Here is a 23660-nt window from a genome sequence, read left to right as displayed (position 1 = left end):
TGCCGCTGGCTCCCCTACAAAGAAAAATCCTAATAGGGGATTTGTGGACTTGTTTGCAGTGACTTAATAGGCTGAGTATTTGCAAAGGTCACCTTCTTTTCCTAGGTGTTTCTCAGCTCCCTCAATGTCCGTTCTGTCCCCTGCAGTCCATTTGCATTATTGACAACACCAGCAGATCTGCTCTACTCCCAGGCAGGATAACAAGCCCTAGCCCTGCCTTATGAACATGGAGCGCAGGTCCCTGAATTCGCAGCCTTTTGAAAAAAATCTGAGCAAAGATTTTTCCACCGCCTCCTCTGGAGACACCCCCCTCTGCAACACGCAGGGCTCGGACATCCCCGCGCAGCGTCGACTCATTCGCAGCCTCCCGTTTCGTGTCCCTTCCATTAAAAAAGCAAACCTAAAGACAACTACGGCTTTGTCTGCTTTTGCTGTTTACTGGGAGCAACTGCGTTTCAGACACATACTTTATCTCCAGTGGAAATAAGTGCCACATAATTTTTCTGCACAAGTAACACACAGTTAATTACTATGTGTAGTAAATGCCAATAAGCTGCACTAAGAGGCATTCATACATTTCAGTGGTGAAAAAGTGCTGGGCTGGCAGGATAATGAACTAAAAGACAGACAATATTTCTTTGTATGCAAGCACCCAGCACAACATTTCTACCTTCCAGAGGGAGGGAGAAGAAGCACGACCTGTCAGGTGAGTTTGCACCTGGGCTTCTGTTGACTCTAACAAGCAGGCTGGGTTTCTGCCACTATTGGCACAGGATTCTGCTAATATTCGGCACATAAAATTCATGAGCTTGCTGTTTAGGAAGACTCGGTGTTTCTAGTACTTGTGATTTTATCGCAAGCCTCGTATGATTTATTCTTTTTCTTAAAGGCCCAGCTCTGGGAGTCGTGGAATCACGTGGGAATCTCAACCCTGCCACCGCTTGCCACCGGGAAGAAAAGCTGGCAAATCTCCCTCGGATGCTCCAGCACCAGAAGGGGAATTTAAAAAGCGGCTATAAAACCCATCTTTAAGAAAAAAAATAAAAAGCTCTGGTGATTCAATCTAATCTCATGCTTTTATGGGCTTGAGTCATTATTTTTGAACACTTGGGGTTGGGCATCCAGAAGGCGCACCACATGGTGAACAGAGACAGGACGCTGGCCTCTTGGGATCTAGTCTCACACAACACGTGGAACGCGGCTGATTTCCTCCCTTCCAGAGACTGCTCTGTGCTTTCCACTCCTTGAACGCAGGGATGAGTTAGGGGGGTGGCTGGATCCACCCCATGGGGCTTCTCACCGCAGCGGACAGAGTCACTGTGTGGGGTTGGCTGGCACGTGGTGATTCATGCCACCGCTGCTCGCTGCTGATTTGCATGCCTGGAAATTATGGGGTGGGTCTGGGGAGGAGCGGTGCTAACTCTGTGGGTGCCAATGCAGCGGCTCTAGGAGCCACAGCATGACGCCCTGTGAGCTGGATCTGGAATCGGAGAATCAGAGAAAATGAGAGCGGGAAGGGACCTCCAGAGGTCAAGTCTACTCCAACTCCCTGCTCCAAGCAGGACCAGCCCCAACCACATCATCCCAGCCAGGGCTTTGTCAAGCCGGACCTTAACAAACTCCAAGGATGGAGAGTCCACAACCCCTTTGGGTAACCTGTTCCAGTGCTACCACCCTCCTAACGAGAAAGTTTTTTCTAATATCCAACTTAAACCTCCCTTACTGCAACTTGAGCCCGTTGCTCCTTGTTCGGTCATCTGCCACCACTGAGAACAGCCCAGCTCCAGCCTCTTTGCAATCCCCTGCGGGGAGTTATCTGGAAGAAACTTCTGGCCAGAGAGAGGCTCTGTCGGTCTACAACTGACACCCAGCTTTAACTGAAATGGTAGGGGATGCGCATAGCCACAGATTCCCTAACTCTCCATCCTCTCATGACAGACCTGCCCCCTGAGCTGGGGACAGAAATTACACATAAACCAGTATAAGTGATCCAAAACACAACAGAAGTTCAGTGTGCATAAACCGCTTTCAAAATGGCCAAAACTGGTTTCAGATAGATCTAGATGGATGCTGAATCAGACTTAACCAACTTAGACTAAATCAGTTTACTGAACTTCTGTCTCAGATCCCCTCCAGATTCAAGTTAACTCACAGTCCCCCAGCATCCCACGATGCTTTGCAGCTCCCCTACAGCCTCCTCTTTGCAGGGTGGGTGGGCTAGCCTTGGCCCAAGCTGTCTGCTCCAGATGAGCATGGAGGTGTGCTCTAGTGCCCCCCAACTTCTGGGCTGGGCCACCACAGGCGTGTGGCTGCATTTCCAGAATCAAAAGAGAATGTCTGTTCACTTGCTTATCGGTTCAATCTCTGCAGCTTCAACTAACCTGCAAAAATTGAATTGATTCAGCCTCGGGCTCTCTGACTGTGCTTAGCCCTACAGAGCATGACTCCATGCTTCACACAACATCCCACTCCCACCCCAGACCTGCTGCAAAAATGCCCTTTTCCCCGTGGCACATCAGAGTCAAGAGGCAAACGCAGTCCTGAGAGGCATTAATGAGAACCGCTGAATAAAACCAGGGCAGAGGAGAGCACGGGGATTCCCGAAGAAAGGATACCTGGGCCCCTGAATTCCATGTTTATTTTCAGCTTTCAAAGCTCACGGGATCCACAGGCCCCTGCGGCAAAGTTTCAAGAGAGTCATTGGTACTTTAATGCCAAATTAGTGGGGAAACTCCAGGAACCTTGCAGCTGTGCTTTCTGTTCTCTTTATAAGGCAGACTAATAAGTCTCTGTGTGCACTAGCCTTTCACCTCTGTTCAAACCTGATCTAGGTCACAAATGAGCCTGGGAGTCTTAATATAGTTTATTGCACAAAGTTGCCGTATGGGCCTGTGTGAACATCTGGTGTCTGCTGAGGTGCAGCTAGGGCTGGAATAAAGATGGGTGCTGGCAGGCCAGGGTTGTCGGCAGAGCTGAGCAGAAGACCAAGAAGTGGCATCGCAAGGGGGAGCTGGAAGGAAGGACAGAGAGGGACCAGGGTACGTATAGGCAGAAGGCAGGGTGGGGTGGTACCTTAGAGACTAACTGGTTCAGAGAGGCTTGTGCTTTTGTAGGTAACAATCTACTTTATCAGATGCATGAAGGGGTATGTAGAAGGACTGCACCCAGCGTAGTCTGGCTTTCATGGGAGCGCTGGCCTCGCTTCCAGGGAACAAAACACCTTCGTGGCATTGAAGGGAACAAGGCACAGCAGACTCAGGCTCTTCAGATGCTGCAGTTTCAGAACAACAGACCGGGAAAAGTCAGCCCCCACATAAGGAGCCACGCATCAGAGACCTCAATACAAATGAACTGAATTGACCCAGCCGGCACTTGGGACAGCAATGAATGCAGCATGAAATTTCAGTGTCATATTATGCTCAAAACATGAAAATGGCATGTGGATAACAGGCAACTTGGCAAGATTAAGCCAGTGGGATCCTGGTGCCTTCTGATCTGTGGTTGAACACACAAATTAAATGGCAGGATATCAATGGCCTCTAATGTCAGCAGTGCGTGGTCTGGGGAGTGGAGGACGCTAAACCCCAAGGCAGGAACAAGGAAAGGAAACACAGGTAAAATGTTTAGCTGACAGTGTAAATGCCTTTTATTTTTCCCTGGCTTGGGGCATCTAAAGGGAGGAAAGGGGAGTTGCAGCCTCCCACGGACTGGCCTTTCTGCTGAATACCAGTAAAGATGCCAATTGTGGTGGGATGCTGACCCAGGAAAACTACTGCCGCGGCCCACTCGTTCCGCACAGACCATCCAGTGGCCAAAAGAAAGCAGCTCTGAGGTACTTCCATAGGAAAAGGAACCACGTGCATCAAAGGGAGACGTGCCAAGAGCTGTTAGCAGTGCTGGCTTTTAAATAACTGAGCCGTTACCCATGCAGCTAATGGCCCAGCTCTGCACCTGAAGCGCTATTAAGCACTGTAGAGCCTGCCCCATCAACTGCTGCCAGGTCCCCGTTAAGTCACGGGAACAAAACCAGAACTGGGGACATGAGGTTGAAGCTGGTTTTGAAGTGACATTCCTACCTGTGGCAGCAATTAAACCTCCCCGAATACAGCAAAGGCCTCCATATGCATTGTATTGGTGCAAGTGGTAGGAAGTGCTTTCTGCGCGAGTTGTGCTGACGTCCTTAACAACACAGCAAACCCACGTGCACTTTTTACTCCACAAGGCCACTTCCCTCCACTACGGCAGCTTTTCTGCCTTTTGGCCTTGCCTCTTCAGCGGGCAAAGAGCTCCGAGGTCTGCATCAGATCTCAACCACATGAATCCTGCATTGGGTTTGCTAGATGTGGAAATCAGAAGCATCCCAGGCTTTTCCTCCCATGAACCATGGAGGCGCAGGACTCCCGAGTCTCTGACAGCTGATCTGTTGCACTAAAAATAGAGCAAGCCCCGCACTCCAGACAGATGCAGTCTGGTACATTTATTAACTGAAGAAAAATTAAACCAGGACAATTCGCACTGGTCTGTGGATTCAGCTCTTTTGGAAGCAATTCTGAATGGTGTAAGACGTGCGCTAGTTCTGGAAAGAAGGATTATCAGTGACTCTCAAAGCCTCATTACAACTATTTAACGATCCACAGCCTATTGGGAGGACGCAGAAGTTCTCACAGCCTTCACTAGTCTGGCTTCTGGGCATTTAGGAACAGGTTTTGACTTTCAAAGCTATGCAAGGCATTTAGCCTTACAGCTCCCATTAAAATTAGAGGGGAAAAAATATAAGCAAATACAGGTAAGTCTCCTACACTAGGGGTGTCAAACTCAGGCCAGATCCAACCCATGGAGACACATTTTCAAGTCCAGTGGTTCTCAACCTTTTTTTTTTGTGTGTGGACCATTCGAAAATTACTGAGGGTCTCAGTGGACCACTTAATAAACTTTTTCTTTGATCTACAAATCAAAGCACACGACTCATATTTTAATATGAGTAGTCTTGCCTTTCTAATGCCATGGATGTGCCTGTTTTTCTGAGCAAAGTTCTGGGAAGTCGGGTGTAATGTTTGTCAGCTTTAGCCTTAGGTCACCTTTCTGCGGACCACCTGAATGGGGCTCGCGGACCAGTGGTGGTCCGTGGGCCACAGTTTGGGAACCTCTGATCTAGTCCATAGGTCTCCAGAATGACTCCATGCTGCTGCATGGGTCATGCACCAGCCCTGGCTCCGGCCCTGGCCCCAGCCAAGATATTTTTTTCTTAACAAGTCTGAGGCTGGTGGAAGAAAAGAATAATCTGAAAAGGCTGAATGCTCCATCACTGAGGATTTCTGTTGCTTCTACTTAATATTTTACAGACTTGAAAACAGTGATGTTGGGCTTTCACCCATGATGAGAACCAGATGTGTCCATCTTCTCTTACCCTCTTCTACATCAGTACAGTGCTGTGCAGGCTCCTTATAAGCATGGCGCTAGTTGGCTGCAGATCAATGACTTCTGTGGGTTAACACTGGACCCTGTACACAGTTTACACTGAAAACAGCAGTCATGGGAGCTTTTAGCCTGGCCATTATACTGTAAAGCTGCCTGGTTCACTGTAGGATGTATACCAGAATAGAGGCATCCTTGTGACTACAGGCACAGGCAGACTACAGCTGAATCCCACTGTAGGGAGCAGGTTGAAAGACAACAAAAGCCAGATATGTGCCTGAAGCAGTGTACGGGGCTGTGGCTGGGGGTCCAGATTTAACCAGTAAAGTCAAGTTACTCATCAGAAAGTGTTGCTATATGCCCGCTGCATGCTTGCTGGCCTGGGACATGCCAGCACTGTGCAGGAGTACCGTCATGTTGAATGAGCCTATGGGAAACATCTCCAGATGCTCTCTGGGGCAGCAGGGCCCTGTCATGGGGTCAGGACTCGGAGCCAGGTTCTGAGCCAGGCTCTGGCATGAGAGACCTGTGCAAAATCAGGTATTTGTGCCTGTTCCCCACCCTGCTCTTTAGGACCATAGGAAAATAGAGCTGGAAGAGACCTCACCAGGTCCTCTAGTCCAGCCCCCTGCTCAAGGCAGCATCATCCTGTTGTGTCTTCGTTGCTCGTTCCCCATGCATCCCAGCATAGGCTCCCGGTGCCTCAGCTATTCTGGCTTTTTAAAGGGCAGACATGCCCTTAAATTTTAAGGGTCTGTGGCAGGAATTGTCTCGCATTACCCACATGTACAGTACCTTGCACAGTGAGGGTCTCATTGCAACTGGGGCATCTTGGCAGAAGTGACTGCTGTGGTACTCCGTGATAAGAGCACTGCCAAGCTTGCAAAACCAAGCACTCTAAGCTAGGTAAGGCCTGAATGAAAGCTGCCTGGGCAACCTGATTTTGCCTTCCTCACATTTGTGCATCATGATCATCTTTAATTACAGTATAGCACATCATTACTTCCACAGGACCTTGCCTCAGTAAAGCACCAGATGAATGGTGCTCACTTAAAAGAAGCTATTCATTAGTCTGTTTTATCCTTGCTCAATGGGTGGCCCGAGGACTTAACGTCTGCACACTATTCCAGTCCTGCTCTGAAGACAGCATGAGGGATTTCCTCCCAGGCATTTCTTTTTTCGCAGTACCTCTTGCTACAGTATCTGGGCCGTTCCCAGATATTAACTGGATTTATGTTCAGTTTAAGAGGAACTGCTGCTATGCCCATTTTACAGACTGGGAACTGAGGCCTGGGAAGATTGCAGGCATCAGTTAGCGATACCTCGGACCCAGCTCTTCAGAACCCGTGGTATTAGAAAGCATTTCATATTGTATGTGCACCATTCCTGCCAATTCAATAGGAACAAGTTACCTAGAGAGGTGGTGGACTCTCCATCCTTGGAGGTTTTTAAGGACCGGCTCAACAAAGCCCTGGCTGGGATGATGCAGTTGGGGCTGGTCCCGCTTTGAGCAGGAGCTGAACTAGATGTGACCTCCTGGGGTCCCTCCAACCTTCATTTTCTATGATTTTAAGTAAGTCCTCAGCACTCCTGCAAAGCAGACCCTTTGGGTCTCCAGTATGGCAGACAAGAAGTCCAGTGCCTGGCAAACTTCAAACACCTACTTGAAGCTGGGGGGATGAGGAAGGGGGGTGCTAGAGCTTTTCAAAGCCAAGAATTTTTGAGTGTAGGGAAAACAAGGCATATACCTTTGGCCTCGTTCTTTAAAACAGCTGAACCATTACAAAAGAAACCAGCCTGAGACAGACACCCAGTGTGGGAAGTGGCAGCCCAAAGGGCAAAGCTTGGAAAAGTTTCTAACCAGCAAACAGGGGCTGATAATGGGAAGCATGGGCGACTGGTGCCTCCTGAGTCTGGGGGTCCGCGTGCACCCCCTACGTGTCACCAATGATGGGAAGTGTCAAGCAACCTTAACAGGCATCCCTGTCATCCCTCCCTGCCACAGCCACGTCTGCCTCAGGCTTGCTTTGCATTTAATTTTGATTGAAAGCATTATTTGGGAGCTTTGTGCACATCCTTGGTGGGATTTAGAAGCAGGCGGCGGCACTGTCCTCTTCCTACCCTGCTGTGCTGCTCCTAGGAATTTGGCCTCCTACTACAGATCTTCAAGCTGCTCTGAACAGGTAAAGCCCTACCCCTGTTTTCAAAATTACTCCCACCACCACATTCATGGCAAGGCGCTTCAAGGAGGCATGAAGACATGCACTAAATGCTGCACTGAGTATGGGCGGCAGCTTGTCAACGGAGCAGGTACTATGTTGGGCCAGGCAAGGTGATGGGTGTGGGGTGAACATTTAGCGGCTTGTTGGCGCTTTCAGCACGTTGCTGCCTGGCAGTGGCACAGATTCAACAGCAAACGAGGATATGGCTCTTGGTGGATCAGACAATGGCAGACTACCTATGCCTCTAAAATTTGTCCTCCTTCCCTGTGGCTGTGCTGGGCTGGGGGGCATTGGCTTGTTCCTTGCTTTGTAAATAAGGAACTGCACCGCAACCTGGAAGCCTGTGTATTCACTGTGGTCTTTCCACACTAAAGGGACAGGAGAAACAAACCTAGCATAGAAGCCACTTGCTTGGTTAGAGGTACAAAGCAAAGTCCCGGTGAGAATTTCACCAGGATCCCTGGAGCAGTACCTTTGTTTGAGACTGCCCCTTTCTTCTCCCTTCTCCATTTGAATGAAGGACGAAGTGATCCCCTCCTCACTGGTACTCTCCTCTATGCAAGCTATTTCGCTTAAATTACCAAGCGCACATAGATTTCTTGCTAAGGCTGGATTCATTATCTGACCGAAGCATGGCCAAGTGCAGTAATCTGGGCGCACCGACAGTATGAAGTAGCCCCCAGCCCAGGAAAGAGAAAAGGAGCATGAATAAAACTATGCATCTGAAAGATGATTTGAGCTGTACTCTGCAAAGAAGGGGGCAATTAAAACAGAGAGGCTTTCCCTGTTCATCTCGACATTTCTCTCTCTTCCTTTTAAAGGACACAAGTAGGTGTCAATATTTTTCTTCCCAGCATCTTTTTGCAGAGATGCTGATGTGTGGCAGTGAAATTCAGCATGTCTCCACGAAAAACACAGTGCCCAGAGATCCACAGAATAGAAAGGACCCTTTAAGGCCGCTGGGGTATGACTTCTTGTCGAAACTGGGCCACTTCTGGAGCGGGGGGGGGGGGAAACTACTCTTCCCTACCGGGTTATGAACACCACTGAGCCCGGCATTATTAATAATCGTATACAATAAATACTCAACGGAGCCTTAACACACACAAAATTAACCGAATATGATTGCAAGCAGGTTAAATGTCCCAAATAATGCCCCCAAGCCACTGGAAAGAGAGAGAGAGAAAGAGAGAGAGAAAGAAAGAGAAGAGTGACAAAGGAAGGCAAAACAACTGTGTAAAAACCCCAGAAGAAAAGATGTATTTACTGAATGCTGCAGATGAAGCTTGGTAAGTTCTGTTCTCAGTCCCAGTGTCCACTGGGAGGTGAAAGGTGCCCTCAGTGGCACAAGAGGTTGAGGTCTGTGGCCAGGCCTGCTTCATCAGAAGTGTAGCTTGAGTGAAGACAGAAGAAAGGTGTTACACAGGCACAAACAGCTGGGCAGCAATCACAGTGATGATACAGTACCCCCCCACCCGCCCCCCCAGGCTAGGTGTTTCCTGTAAGCCTCTTTAAGGGGAAAAAAACTGAGAATTTCCCATCCTGAGTCACTTCTCCCCTCCACTTCTCCCCAGGATTTCAGAACGTGTGGTTAAAACGATGGGAAACCAGGAAGTTACCTACCCACATCTTAAGGACAAAAGCCCGCACCCATTGATTCTCCTGGGATTAAGGCTTCCAGCAATGGGGTTGAAGGAGCTCTCAACCTCCTCCATGATCTGAGCCAGGGGCAAGCTAACGATGTGTGCACAGTTGATATGTACTGTATCACAGCAGCCTCCTTCAGCTACTTTTTGAACCAGCGTTTTGATAAGACAGACTCCAACTCTCGAGATGGCGTTGGGGGTGGCATGTGAATGCAGTGGGTCGTGGTGACCGTGGGGCAGGGACAGTCCTGTGGTTCAAAGACAGGCTTGGAAGCCAGCACAGTGTGTGTGACCCTGGGCAAGTCCCAGTCTTCCTGGGCCTCACTTTCCTCCCCTTGCAAATGGAGATGGACTTTCCTCCCCTAGCAAACAGAGATGGACTTTCTTATCTCGTAGGTGCACTGGCGGGTTCTACTCAGCTCATCAGAAGAGCGCTCTGAGTGACCATGCAGATGCAAAGCCTTATTAACTGTGACTCAGGACTCTGTTTAGACTGACTTGGGGTGCAAAATATAATACACCAAAGTGAAAGAACTAGCAACTTTGACAGCGCTGCTGAGCAGGAGTGGTAGTGCGTGGTAGGTCATTCTAGTGTCTGCATATGGAAAGTGATTGTCTCTGTTTGCACAACACCGACAAATAGAAGCCGGAGGAATTGCAAAGACCAAACTTTACTCGCATACCACATGCTCCTTTCCCCCCATATTCAACCCTCCAAAATTGGGATTCACATCTTTAAGCAGGAAAGCTGATTTTTTTTTCTGGAATAGAAGCTTGGAGGCTCTTTGCTGTAATGGCTGCCACATTCTCTGAGTCAGCAAGGAGCAGGGGTGGACTCCTTTTTTAATCCCTTCACAGCCACAGCTGAATCGACAGTTGCTTTTGGCTGATCAGTCAAAAGCTGCTGCTAATTCGGTAGCAGCTGTGAAAGGGTTAACACTTTTGCCTGAAGCAGCCATTGAACTGGCTGAGGGTGAGTGAGCTGCTGCACGCAGTCAAATCTTGGGCACGACTTTAGAAAAAGATTTTTCTTTACTACCTGCCTTCCAAAGACAAGGTGCATGTCTTATTTGGGGACACGTGATATGCAAAATATACACTATGAAGGTTGGTTTTGATTAGGCTGGGGCTGGTGTTGGGTTTACCGGATTATCATTCATCACTTGTGAGATGGGGACACCTAAGGCTGACCGTCATCTCTGACGTATCCTCAGCAACATGAGTATTTTACATGACCTCCCAGTGACGAACTTGCAGTCAAAATAAAAGAGAAAACAAGCAATCAATCTTCTTAGGTGTGGATCCTAAAAACCAGAAGGCCAACCATAACATGTTTAAATAAAGGGGAAACAAACTAGAAGTGACTTTGAATAAGACCATTTGTGGCGGATGGAAGTCCTGGAATACACTTGGGTATATCCCAGAAGAAAACGAGTGGGAAAGTGCTGACCAGATACGGACAGCCTGTCATGCCAATTAAAAACCACTGAACTGAAAACTGGAGGGGCCAAAGAGAGGCAAGTCCAAGAGCTTCGGAACAAATTTTCTATTGGTTTTTATACAATGTTCTGTTTAGGTTAATGCCATTATAATCCATACCTAATCAGCTAATGAGAACTAGGACTGACTGTTATAGAGTCATAAAGAAATAGGGCTGGAAGAGACCTGCACAGCTCATCTAGTCCAACCCCTTGCCCGAGGCAGGATCAGCTCTATCCAAGCCATCCCATACAGCCACAATTTAAACTTGACATAAGACTACCCTCAACCCTGACACAACAGACACCTAAGCAGGGGACAAGCAAAGCCCAGAAGCCTGGGAAATACCCACAGCAGAACATAAGCATAATTACACCTAGATCATCCTGACCAGGGGCTGTCCAACCTCTTCTTGGACACCTCCAGCGATGGAGAGTCCACAGCTTCCCTAGGCATCTACTCCACTGCTTCCCTAGTCTCACAGGGAAGAATTTTTTCCGGATATCCAATCTGAACTTACTTTGCTGCAACTTCGGGCCACTGGTCCACATCCTCCTCTCTGCAGCAAGACAGAAAAGGTGCTTTCCCTCTTCTTGATGGCAGCCCTTCCCGTGTTTAAAGACTGCTGTCATGTCCCCTCTTAAGGGCCTTTTCTGCAAGCTGAACATGCCTTAGGATGTGCTCCAATAACTTCCCAGGTACTGAGGTGAGGCTAGTAGTTCCCTGGGTCTTCCTTCTTGCCTTTTTAAAAGAAGGGTACTATGTGGGCCCTTCTCCTGTCCTCTGGTACCTGGCCTGTCTCCCATGACTTCATGAAGATCATTGTGATCAACTTCATGAAGATCATTGCCAAGGGCTCCAAGATCTCCTCCGCCAGTTCCTTCAGGACCATGGGATGAAGCTTATCCAACCCTGCTGACTTAAATTCATTCAGGCCCAACAAAAGCTCTCTGTCTCTTCTATTATCTCCTCCCTCCACCTGCCCCCTTCCTTATCCAGATAATCCCTATTAGGTGTCTGACATCAGCTTAAATTTTTTGTGAAGACTGGGGCAAAGCAGCTGTGGGGGAGCCCTGTGTTTTTTGTATCTTGGGTTAGGAGTTCCCCCAGCTTGGTAACAGAGGACCCACAGCTTCCTTGGTCCTTCTTTTTTGGCCAACGTACTTCTAGACCCTCTTCTTGTCTTTAAACTCCTTTCCCAGGTGCAGCTCATTCTTTTGCTTTCCTAATTTTGTGCCTGCAGGTTCTTGCTATTTCCTAGTATGCATCCTTGATGACTGCCCGTTCTCCCATTGCTCGTATGCTTTCCTTTTGCATTTGAGGCATTTTAGAAGCTCCTTGGGCAGCCACATAGGTCTCTTGCCATTCTCCTGGTGCTTTCATCGTGTTGGGACAGTTTCTTGTTGGGCTTCCAATACTGTGCCACTTAGAGGTCCCCAGCCCTCCTGGGTACCTTTATCCCTCAGTTTTTCCTCCCATGACACCATGCTTATTGAGCCAAATGAAATCCACCTTTTTGAAATCTAGTATCCTAATTTTGCCGACCTCGTGCTTTCCCTTGCTCGGGATCTGAAATTCTAGCAGATTGTGATCGCTTCCTCCCAAGTTACCCATCCCCTTCACATCCTCTGCCAGTTCTTCCCTGTTGGTCAGGACAGGATCCAAGACAGATGATCCTCTGGTGGTATCCTCTACTTTCTAGAAGAGAAAGGTGTCTTGCATATAAGTTAGGAACCAGCTTGATATTTTACATTTGGCTGCCTTGTTCTTCCAGCAGATATTCAGAAAACTGAGGTTTCCCATCAGTACCATCCCACAGCTTTTGGATAGGTTTGTCATCTGTTGAAGAATGCCTCATCCACCTCCTCTTCCTGATTAGATGGCCTATAATAAATTCCCATCATTACACTGGTGTTGCTTCTTTCACCTTTCATCCTCACCCAAATGCATTCAACTTTTCTATCTTATTCCTTCTGAACCAAGGCAAAACTGTATGCATTTTTGACATACAAGACAACACCACCATCATCTCCCAACCCTGTCCTTCTGAAACAGAGTCTTGCCCTTGATATTCATGTACCAGTCATAACAGCTGTCCCACCAGGCCTCTGTGACACCAATGAGATCACAGTTCTTTTCACAGGCTGCAGCGTCCAACTCATCTTGGTTATTCTCCATACTTAGGTTCATAGATTCATAGATTCATAGAAGCAGGGTCAGAAGGGACCTTGTAGATCATCAAGTCCAACCCCCTGCCCTGGGCAGGAGAGAAAACCGGGCTCAAATGACCCCAGCCAGGTAAACGTCAAGCCTCCTCTTAAAGACCCCAGGGTAGGAGCCATCACCACTTCCCTTGGAAGTTGGTTCCAGATTCTAGCCGCCCTGACAGTGAAGTGGTGCTTTTGGATGTCTAGTCTAAACCTACTCTCCAACAACTTGTGGCCATTATTCCTTGTTACCCCAGGAGGCGCTTGGGGGAACAGGGTCTCTCCCAAACCCTTCTGGTCCCCCCTAGTGAGTTTATAGACGGCCACCAGGTCCCCCCTCAGCCTTCTCTTGTGGAGGCTGAACAGGTTCAGGTCCCATAGCCTCTCCTTGTAGGGCCTGCCCTGCTGCCCCCTGATCAAGCGGGGTGACCTCCTCTGGACCCTCTCCATGCTGTCCACATCCCTCCTGAAGTGTGGCGCCCAGAACTGGACACAGCACTCCAACTGTGGCCTGACCAGTGTCGCATAGAGGGGGAAGATCACCTCCCCGGCCCTGCCCGTGATGCATCTGTGGATGCATAACAAGGTACGGTTAGCCCTACTGACCGTGACCTCGCATTGTCAGCCCATGTTCATCTTGGAGTCAATAATGACTCCAAGATCCTTTTTTGCCACCATGCTCTCGAGAAGGGAGTTTCCCAGCTTATAAGTGTGCTGCTGGTTCCCACTGCCCAAGTGCAGCACCCTGCACTTGTGAGGATTGAAACCCATCCTATTTTCATTAGCCCACCCCTGTCCAGGTCCTGCTGTAATCTGTCCTTCCCTACTAGTGTGCCCACTTCCAAATCTTGGTATCATCAGCAAATTTAAACAGGCTGCTTTTTACCCTGTTGTCCAAGTCACTAATAAAGAAATTGAAGAGTGTGGGCCCAAGGACTGAGCCCTGGGGAACCCCACTGCCCACTTCCCTCCAGGTCGAAAAAGACCCGTCCACCACTACCTCTGAGTACAACCCTTCAGCCAATTTGCAATCCATCTGACTGTGCAGGCATCAATGCCACAGTCACCTAGTGTTTTATGAGACTGGGGTGGGAGACAGTGTCAAAGGCCTTCCTGAAGTCCAGAATTTCTCACATTTGTATATATGCATCAGTTGTACTTTGCATGCTGACCTCCTCATTTCCTTTCTGTGCCACTTGTTGCAGTCCTGCAGCTCTCTGGCCCTTTCCCAGAGTCCTTCATTTCAACACCACTGTCTCAGCCATGCATTCACTTCCAGGATATGATGGTCTCAGCCTGGATCGCCTGCTTTCCACAGGAAGGATTGATGAGAACTTCACTTGCGCTCCAGGTAACTTAATCCTCCTGCCAAGAGTCTCAGAGTCACCTCTGATCTGGTCAGCATCTTTCCTGGTAGTCTTGATAGTGCCTACATGGACAAGCTGGAAGGGGCAGTGGTCCGAAGGATGGATGAGCTTTGGCAGACTCTCTGCGATGCCCTGAATTCAGGCTCCAGGCAGGCAGCACACCTCCCAGGGCCCCAGATCGGGATGAAAAATTGGTGCCGCTGTCTCCCGCATATAGGAGTCACCAGCCATGACCAATCTTCTTGGTGCAGTGGACCCGGAGCCTGTGTCCTTAGGACCTTGCACTTCCTGCTAAGCTGCTGCCTCCTTTGGCTCATGCCGCAGATGTCCTCTCCTCTACGGTTTCCTCAGCAGTTCCACCGCAGAGTGCTTGAAAGTAGTTGCTGACATCAGTCTGCTCTTCTTCAGCTCTGGGGACCCTCCTTCTTCGAGGGGTCACATGTTGCCACTTCTCCTCATTGCCCTTTGACCTCTCTAGTACCAACCTCTCATAACTCTCATCCAAGTAATCTTCCAGGTCCCAGATGCAATGCAGCATGGACACTTGTGCTTCCAATCTGTGAACTTTCTCCTCCAGGATGGACACCAGCTTAAACTCGGAGCAGATAAAGTGCTCATGACCCTCCTGGCACATGCCACACACGTCACAACAGCTGACCCAGACTCCATTTATGCCTCCCTTGCTCCTTGAAGCACACCTATGTTGTAAGGATAAAAAAAAAGAGGGGAGCAAGGGAAGAAAAAGACACACTACTAGAACTGGCACACCAAGTACTGGCCCCAGGACCCTTGCCCATGCTTCCACACACACATGCATGCACATGCACAGAGTCTCCTGCTCCCTGGCTCCCTCCTGGGGCAAACTCCTTCTCTGTTCACTAGTGGCTACCTTTTTATAAGGCTGCCTATCCTAGCTCCAGCTCTCAATGACCTAAACCAGCTCCACCCAGAGCAAGCCCTGTCATTCAGTCATTCCAGAAGGAGGAAGAAAAGACTGAAAAGAACAGAAACAACAGAACCAAAAAAAAGCATGAAAGAAAGAACAAAGCTATTTATTCACACGCCAGAGGGGGGAAAAACCCCAGACACACACCCGGCACTAGGCAAACACCCTAGCAGCAATCCACTACCACAAGTCACTAGCACAGAGAAAAGCCTCTTCAAGGCAGTCCCACACCTGAGCTGCCAATCTCAGAGCCACTTCTCTCTGCTTATTGCCCCGCTCAGTGTCGCTGACCTATGTCCAGATCATGCTCCAGCACGGTGAGAAAACTAAGGCAGGTAAATATGTGCAGGTCACAGGCACTGAGTATGTGGGGGCCCGAGGACTCTGGCCCCCCTTGGGAAGAGGGTAGGGTGACCACCTGTCTTTAATTGGGCGGGACTGTCCCGAAATGGGAACATCAAGTCCTGGTCCCAGGCTGCATGACTCCAGGACAGCATTTGTATCGTGGGAAGTGGGTTTCCCCGTGCAGGCTGGCAGTGTTCCCGCCTGCAAGAGGCTGCGGGGAGCGAGATGTAGGGGCATCATGTGTATGCGTGCATGCGCATACATGCACATGGCCAGGAATACAGCCCCAAGCAGCAGTGGAGAACAGCTTCCCCAGCTGCCTATAGGTAAGTCAATGGCAGGGGGGAGCAAACTGAGGCCCTACAGTGAGGGAGGGAGTGGGGCAGGGGCTTGCCCAGCCAGGGCAGTGCGTGGGGCCCAGGGTTGGGAGTGCAATGGAGCCACGGGCGGCTTGCCCAGGGCACAGGGGGGCCTGGCTTCCTGCCACTGTATGAACTCCTAGGGAGGGGGGACACGTGCTGGGCCCCCCCTGAGTTCTGCATGAGGAGGAGGTGGTCTGCCCACTACTGGCTCAGGGCTCCTCACCCATGGGAGCAGTACACTGGGTGCACTGCCACAGCAAGGCGCCCTGTGCCCACCCAGAAGCAACAGAGGTGGCAGCATGGAGTTGTGCCCCGCACTGCTGCCAGGCAGGCAGGGGACACCTTGCCATGGCAGTGCAGCCAGTGTGGGGCTCCCGGGGGGAGGGCAGCAGGGTGGGGAGCCCTGAGCCCGCAGTGGACAGCCTGCATCCACCACTGCCCCCCACGGGCTCCACTTGCCTCTGCTCTTCCCATGCCACCAGTGTTACCCCCCTTGCCCCTCCAAAAAAAACCAGTCGGTGCCTATGGTGCAGGGTTGTATTATTTTGACTGGATCTGCAGACTTTCAGTGCTATCCAAAGTAAAGAGCCATTGCATTTGGAAACCTTTGCAAAGTTCCTGCGTCTCTTCGCTTTCACCGTGATGCGTTCCCAAAAAGGTGAACTGTAAACCAAGCACACCCACAAAGCCGGAGCTCTTTCAGAAGGCATGCTTAAGTCCCCAGAGAGGGTTGACAGTGGGGGCTTATGGCACAGCCCCCCTGTCCATGAAGAAGAAAGGACACAGAGCCCATGCCCGGGAAGTGCACCAGAGAGGCGACGGAGGAAGACATTGCTATAGACACCACCAGTCTTCCAGGGCACACCAGTCTACCGGGCTAGGGGCGTTTTACCAGGACAGGGGGAATCAGCCAGCGGGCACAAGAACTGTCCCTGCTGCCAAAACATTCATCATCTCACCTAGAAACCTGGGAGTTTCCCAGTCAGGCTTGTGGTAAAGAGAGATGTCAAAGCTGATGCCCTCTCGGTCCAGAGCCTGTAGCTCCTCCTGAGGGCCTCTGGGTAATTCAGGAATACTGCAACAACCTGTTTTTCCATGCAAAAGATGCAGCGATTCTGGATGTCATGACCAGGGTGCATTAATACCCAAGGGCTAAGAACTCACAAGATCCCTTTGGTTGCCAGACTGCACTTCTCCAGTGGTTGAGAGTGTTTTCACCTCCAAGACACTGGATGTGTTACCTGGACTGCTGGAGAGCATTTTTCCTAAACCCATGTAGATGACATCCCTGTCCCAGTGCAGATGTATTAATAGTCCAAATGGTCTGATCTGAGAAGTCTAGGGGTTGTTCCTGTGGCCATGTATGCTCTTTTGTCCCAGGTCTCTGACCTGCTGAGAATCCTTCCTTTAGGCTTGCACAGCATGCAGATTGCAGACGCACCCTACAACAGCAGTGTCTTACAGTCCTTCGAAAGATAGCAAGTCACAGGTGTTGCAAACAGAGCTGAAATGATTTATTATAGCTCCTCGCCTAGCTCTTGCAACTATCTGTACCGTTTGCCTTAGCTGATCTCCTAAGCTGCTAACAGAAAAGAAAAGCTTTGACTTTGCCATGTCTTGCAGGGTCCCCAGGAATGCTAATTGCTGAGACTGGACAACTAATTTGAGCTGAATCCTAATTACAGCATTTCACCGAGGGGAAACGAGGTCTTGACTGGATGCCAAGAACTCTTCTTGATCAAGCAGTGTCTTCTACATGCAAGGGAACATGGGCTCTGGTCCACACTGACAACACGTGCAAAGCCTCTGTGTCTGAACTGGAAGCGTGAGAGAGCGGTTTATCCTTATTCACAAAAGCACACAACCAAGCTTGACTAAAGATGTAAAGAAGCAATAAAGAACAAGAAATACAGAATAAGAACTAGGTGCTGAAATATCAAATGCAGTAGGTGCATGTCTTCTCCACTGACTGATATTGCTTTAAGAGTGACGGAGAGTCTGTGATAATCTTATCTTTGGTACTTATAGGGACACCCCCCTCCACCCCCATGACTGTTGTGTCTGAGTGCCTCACAGTCTTGAATGGCGTGATCCTCCCAATGCCCTGTGAAGCAGGGTAGTCCCATTGTGCCCATTTTACAGATGGGGACTGGAGGCCCAGAGAGACCAAGTGACTTGTTCAAATCAGTTTATAAAGTTCAGTTTATTAAGCTTGTTTAAATCACACAGGAAGGTGGAGGCAGAGACGGGAACAAAACCTGGAGCTCTAGTCCCATGCTAAGACTGGAAGGTAAGTGCGACTTACACATGGGGAAGGCAGAACGATCTCTGCTGGACGAGGGGAAAATGTCTTGCTGGAGCACACGGAAATGGGGAACTGAGGAGGTGAAGGGCCACAAGCTACCATGACAACTCTCCACCCCATCCACTCCGCACAGAGAACCCTAATGTCCTGGGGTGATTTTAAGGATATCCTTTCTGAGGGCACCCAAGTAATGCATGACATGCGCTATTCTCTTCTACATTATTAATAGGTACAGTTAAGGCAGAAACCACTTGCAGTGTAGAAAAATGAATGCCCTACTTAGAGGAAAATAAAAAGCCCATTTTAATGATGGGAGTTAAAACAAAATTTGAAAAAAAAATCCCCAACATCACAGGAAGACCGAACCCCTAGAAGGGAACATGCAGGAGGTTTAATCAAGGGATCCTGTAACTCTGAAAAGAGTCTGATGTGCCTCCTTTAAAGCAAATCGCACATCTTTTAATAATTAGCCTGCCACCTCTCTTTGCAGTGCAGGGACTCTAGGTGTGCGTGCTTTGTGTATCTGGAAGCAAAACTGTTTGACGGCTGGACCAAGTGCAAGCGCTGTCAAGCCAATGTTTGAAATGCTGACATTCTGCACTGCTCTTTCAACCAGCCCTGTCTCTCCCTCCCGCAAGCAGATGCTGGAAAGATATGAAACAAGGCAACACAAGGAGGAGTGAGCATAAGGTAAAAACACCTGGAGACGCAATGGAAGGAGATACTTATTTACCTGCCTGATGTAACGGGCGGTTTGAAGTAGTTTAAGTTTGCAGAGAAGACAAGGGGTGGTTGTTAAGTACCTCCTGAAAAGGTTCAGTTCAAAAGAAGTCAGCGGAATAAGAAGATGATTTTTAAAAATACCTTTCACTTGAAAATCGTCTGCTGCTGCGATTATAAAGCTGAAAGGGGATGACAGAGAGGGAGAGGGGCTTTGTTGCTGGTTATACCTCGCTTTGGCTTTCCAATCTGGTGGAAGGGGCAGGACTGTGCGGGTTGCAAACTCTAGGCTGCTCCAAAACATCTCTTCGGGTTTTATGAAGTCCTTCTGGCCCTAGAAGCCAGGAGGCGCGTGGTGCTAACTTGCTACATTTTCAAAGCACAGCATGGGGTTTGGATGCATAGCTTGCGCTGATTTTAATGACTGATGAAGGGTGTTTGTGCCTGAAAGCTTGCAAAGACGAATTTTTTCCAACTATTTGAGCTGGTCTAATCAAAGATATCACATCTACCCAAAAAACCTTGTCCGCATGCCTGTGTCCTTAGACCAACCTGGCTACAACCTATACCACTGATTTTAATGGGACTTCGGAGGCTAAGCCCACAAGCGTGGCTTTGAAAACTGAGTGGGGTCTGTGTTGACTGTTGAGCATTTCAAGAAGGGGAGTAGAAAGGAGATCCCCTTCTCTGCCAGTCCAAGCTTCAGGTCTGCAGTCATTTTAGGTCTTGTATTAACCACTCCGAGTCCTCTCCAGACAGCCCTGAAGGAAGAAGTTGGTACCCGCTCTTTACAAACCTCCTTTGTGGAGTCATTAGCGACACTATTTTACTGCTGTGTAAATGGTTTAGAATAGATTGTAAAGTCCAATTAAATTGCAAATGTGGTCTGACAAGAGATAATGAATACTGCTGATGCCTAATGCAATCTCAGCGCTCAGGAGAATGCCAAGGAGTAGGACCAATGTGCAATGAGACTTCGTACTATTTGCTTGCTCCATCTCACTTTGCTTCGCTTTGCTGGGAATTACCGGGGCAAGGTGCCCAGCAAACAAGACTGCGTTTCTTATTCATGCATAAAGCAGGCACAGCACAGGCAAAACCAATGCAAATGCCCTCCACTGGCAAGGCCCCTCAGCTCCTACCACCAGTAAGAGCTACCTGGAAGGCAGGGAGGAGGCTAGTTTGGTCTCGTGGCTAAAACTGTCAATGGGGCCAAACAACTGCTGGGTTTGGTGGCTGATGTCTGCCCACTAGAAACCAGACTGAGACATGCTTCCTCATTAACCCCGAGGGGCCGGTCTAAGGTACCAAAGTCTCTTCTGAGCACAACTGGCAGAGCAGACCTGAAAAGTTTTCTCCTCTGAGCCTGACAGTCTCTTTTTCAACAACCTGTTTCTGCATTTCATCAAATGCAGCTTTCCCCCCGTGTTAAAAACAGCCCCAAACCATGCTCCAAGGGGCCACTGAGCCTTTCTCTTGGGCAAAGTTCACCCAGTCCCATACCAGCTCTCCACTTTTCTTACACTATGCATTCATACGCTTAACACAGATGAGGAAAACACATTCTCCTCCCATTAGCTGCATGCAGAGGTGAACTCGGTTGAATCAAAGTTTTGAAGCGATCGTTAGGCAAGGCTCTTTGGATCAATCTGATGTCTTTTCTTAGACCAACTCAAATAGTTGGGAAAAATTCTTCTTAGCAAGCTTTCGGGTTTAAATACCCTTTGTCAGGCGGAGGAAGCATCTGCGGTGGGTGCGCGCTCTTCCTGGAAGCGATCGCTTAGGACTTGTGCCTATAACCTGGACAGAACCGCAAGCTGCGACTCCAACGTCTGGACGCGCGCGGTATCGCTACACCCTTCTGGACGACAATGGCCCAAATGCACGTTTCTAAATGAGCTTGTTTTTAACATTCCAGCGTTGAAAACTGCTGGCGCTATCTGATGAGAAGCGTGTTTGATGGATGCGCATGGACTCCGACAGCTTGTTCCTTTCTGCGGTTTGATTATTTCCAGCCTGCTCTGTGACAAAAACTGATTCAATCTGAGCGAAAGCTCCTTGTATTGATACAGACAGATGGCTTTAACACAGCCATTGAACCACTGCATTACTTCCACTCAACTCCCTTTACCGCAGCTGAGAACGCTACCTGCTCTGTCCAAGATCTACACTGACAGAATATTTTATAAAGCTCTTTTTGTACCACTTGTCTCTTTAAAATCCTTCCCCACCCCCTTTAATTTCAGTTTTGCTACGAAGTGACTCCTAACAAAGTTTCATAGATGTTAGGGGCTGGAAGGGACCTTACAGATCATCGGGTCCAGCCCCCACTGCATTTGGGCAGGAAAGACTGCTGGGGCCAGATGACCCCAGCAAGGTGGGCATCAAGGGCCAGATTCAGGAACGTGCCAAGACTCCTAGCTTTGGTGCAAGTGACTCAGCCTCCAAAGAGGGCAGTGAGATTCAAAGGCCTTGTACAGACATTCAGTTCTCCTGGGAGATTTGCTGCTTTCCCAGAAGAAGCCACAAGCGTACAGACATTCAGGCTTTTCTCCTGGAGTAAAAATGGCCTCTCCAGGAGAAAAATAACCTGGGCACAACCAGGGTTAAATAATTTCCAGGAAAGTTTCTCCTGGGAGAATGAATATCTGTACATGCTGACTATGCTGGGTGGCCATGGGCTGTCTGGGTTAGCCAATCAGGGCTGCCCTATGCACTGCTGTCATTTGCTGCCAGGAGGGCTAAGAGAGCCTGCAGAGTGTACTAAAATGTGTGCGCACACTCCCCATGCCGCTGTACAGTGTCAGCACTGCAAGCCCTGCAGTCTTCAGGACCTCAGTATTCAAATGACTGTACGTGGGGCTCTGGGTAAGTTTTTCTACCACAAGAACAAACCTGGAAGAATTCTCCCAGGTTACTTGAATGCGTGGATGCAGACACAATCTGATAATGCTGCCACCTTCTCCCATGCTAGTGACCCTGACGTAAGACCTAAGAGGTTGTTGTAGGGCACAGGACTAGGAGGCCTCCATCGGCTGCCAAGGAAATTTAAGTTGGTGATTAGGAGGAACTTTCTGACAATGAGGGCAATCAAGCACTGGAACAGGCTGCCTACAGAGGTTGTGGACTCTCTATCCCTGGAAACTTTCAGGAGCAGGTTGGGCTGGTGTAGTCAGGGACGATCCTGTCTGGAGCAGGGGGTTAGATGTGACCCCCAAAAGTCTCTTTCCATACTATGTTCCTATTATCTCACAAATACAAAGCAGGAATCAAAGTGGCATTAGCTACATAAAATGAAAATAAGAACAGCCTCAGTTGTAGGTAGGGCAAAAATATGAAGAATATAGATATTCCTATTTCAGTGATGGAATCATACAAAAGTTGGGCTGGAAGGGGATCACCTAGAGGTCATCTAGTCCAACCCCCTGCCTGAGGTAGGATCATCCCTATTCATATGAACCTATACACATTAATTGTCTAAACTCTTCGTACAACTACCATCATTCCCGATGCAACACAAGACATAACACTTCAACCTGCCACAGGTAAAGCAGGGGGACCGTGGTGGCTGCTGTCTGCGTTAATGCTCAAGAGATCCCCAGTTGAGGGCTGTGCCCCCTCTACACAGGAAGACAAAGCCCCCTAAGTCCGTACCAATCTGACCATGGGGTAATATTCTTTCCTGACCCCAAATATGGTGATCGGTCTGACCCAGAGTGGAGGGGCAATGCCCTTTAGCCAGGAGCATTAAGTCCCAACAGCAGCATCAGCACACCCCAATTAAAACCCCCAGCCTTGGCTGCAGCCAACCCAATGCCTCTGAACAATGCTTAAAAATACCCTGACCCGTGTAGCAGAAAAGTGGGGAGAGAGCAACCAGCAAAGCCCAGAAGTATGTCATAAGGACAGGTTAATTTAATAATGAATGATTATGCGGACTGTAACAGCCTCTGCTGATGCATCCTATCCCGGCCACAGTTGGAGACAAGATATTGGTTTAGAGAGACCGCTGAGCTGATGTAATATTGCAGTTCCCAAGAGATATTCTCAGGGCAGAGGGGACACACAAACAATCAGCTCAAAGCAGGAGTCTCTCGACCTTTCCAGCCCTGCTTATCTAGTGCCGAGGTGCCGATAACCCAGCATCCTCAGGCACAGAGATACCAATCAGAGCCCTTCTTGGTAAACTGGAAAAATAGCAGCAATATTGCTACATCTTTTGGCATCTCAGGCACCAGCGCAGGCAGCCTGCCCCAAAGGGACAGACTTCAATGGCAGCTCCAGGGGCTCGGCACACAGTGAAGAAAAACACCTTTGGCCACTGCATTGAGCGGGGAGCCAGACCCCCTGCTATTTGTTAAAGCAACTTTTGTGAATTAAGTCTTGATTATCCCAGTTGTGCCACTGCAATCCTGACCCTCTAACAGCCACCTCTTTCTCCCTGTTGAGTCCCCAATTAATGTAGGCAGTTTGGAGGTTTCTGGACCTCTACCTGTGTGCTGAGTTTCTAGGCCTCTATAAGAAGCCTTCCTATAAGCAAAGCATGCACGTGGTCTCTATAGGTGGTCTCTATACAAAGCAGGGGCAGTGCTTGGAGCCGTGCAATGTGAAGAAAAGGATTTTATAGGTGCTGGGACAAAATTCCC

At 49.1% G+C, this 23660-nt stretch overlaps 1 protein-coding gene across 10 annotated transcripts in view; it reads right to left on the bottom strand.

Annotated features, from left to right (window-relative positions):
• Nucleotides 1–23660, bottom strand: part of FAM168A (family with sequence similarity 168 member A) — a 335671-nt gene that overhangs the window by 22993 nt on the left and 289018 nt on the right. For 8 of the 10 annotated variants that reach the window (XM_019488413.2, XM_059722446.1, XM_059722462.1 and 5 more), the window contains one exon: nucleotides 8905–9030. The exons of the other annotated variants lie outside the window; for them this stretch is intronic. In XM_019488413.2, coding sequence (XP_019343958.1) covers nucleotides 8905–9030 — 126 coding nt within the window. The remainder of the gene's footprint in view (nucleotides 1–8904; nucleotides 9031–23660) is intronic. 10 annotated transcript variants of the gene reach the window in all.

This window comes from Alligator mississippiensis, chromosome 1 (genome assembly GCF_030867095.1).
Source record: "Alligator mississippiensis isolate rAllMis1 chromosome 1, rAllMis1, whole genome shotgun sequence".
Taxonomy (NCBI): Eukaryota; Metazoa; Chordata; order Crocodylia; family Alligatoridae; genus Alligator; species Alligator mississippiensis.
This window is presented reverse-complemented; position numbering and strand designations above follow the sequence as displayed.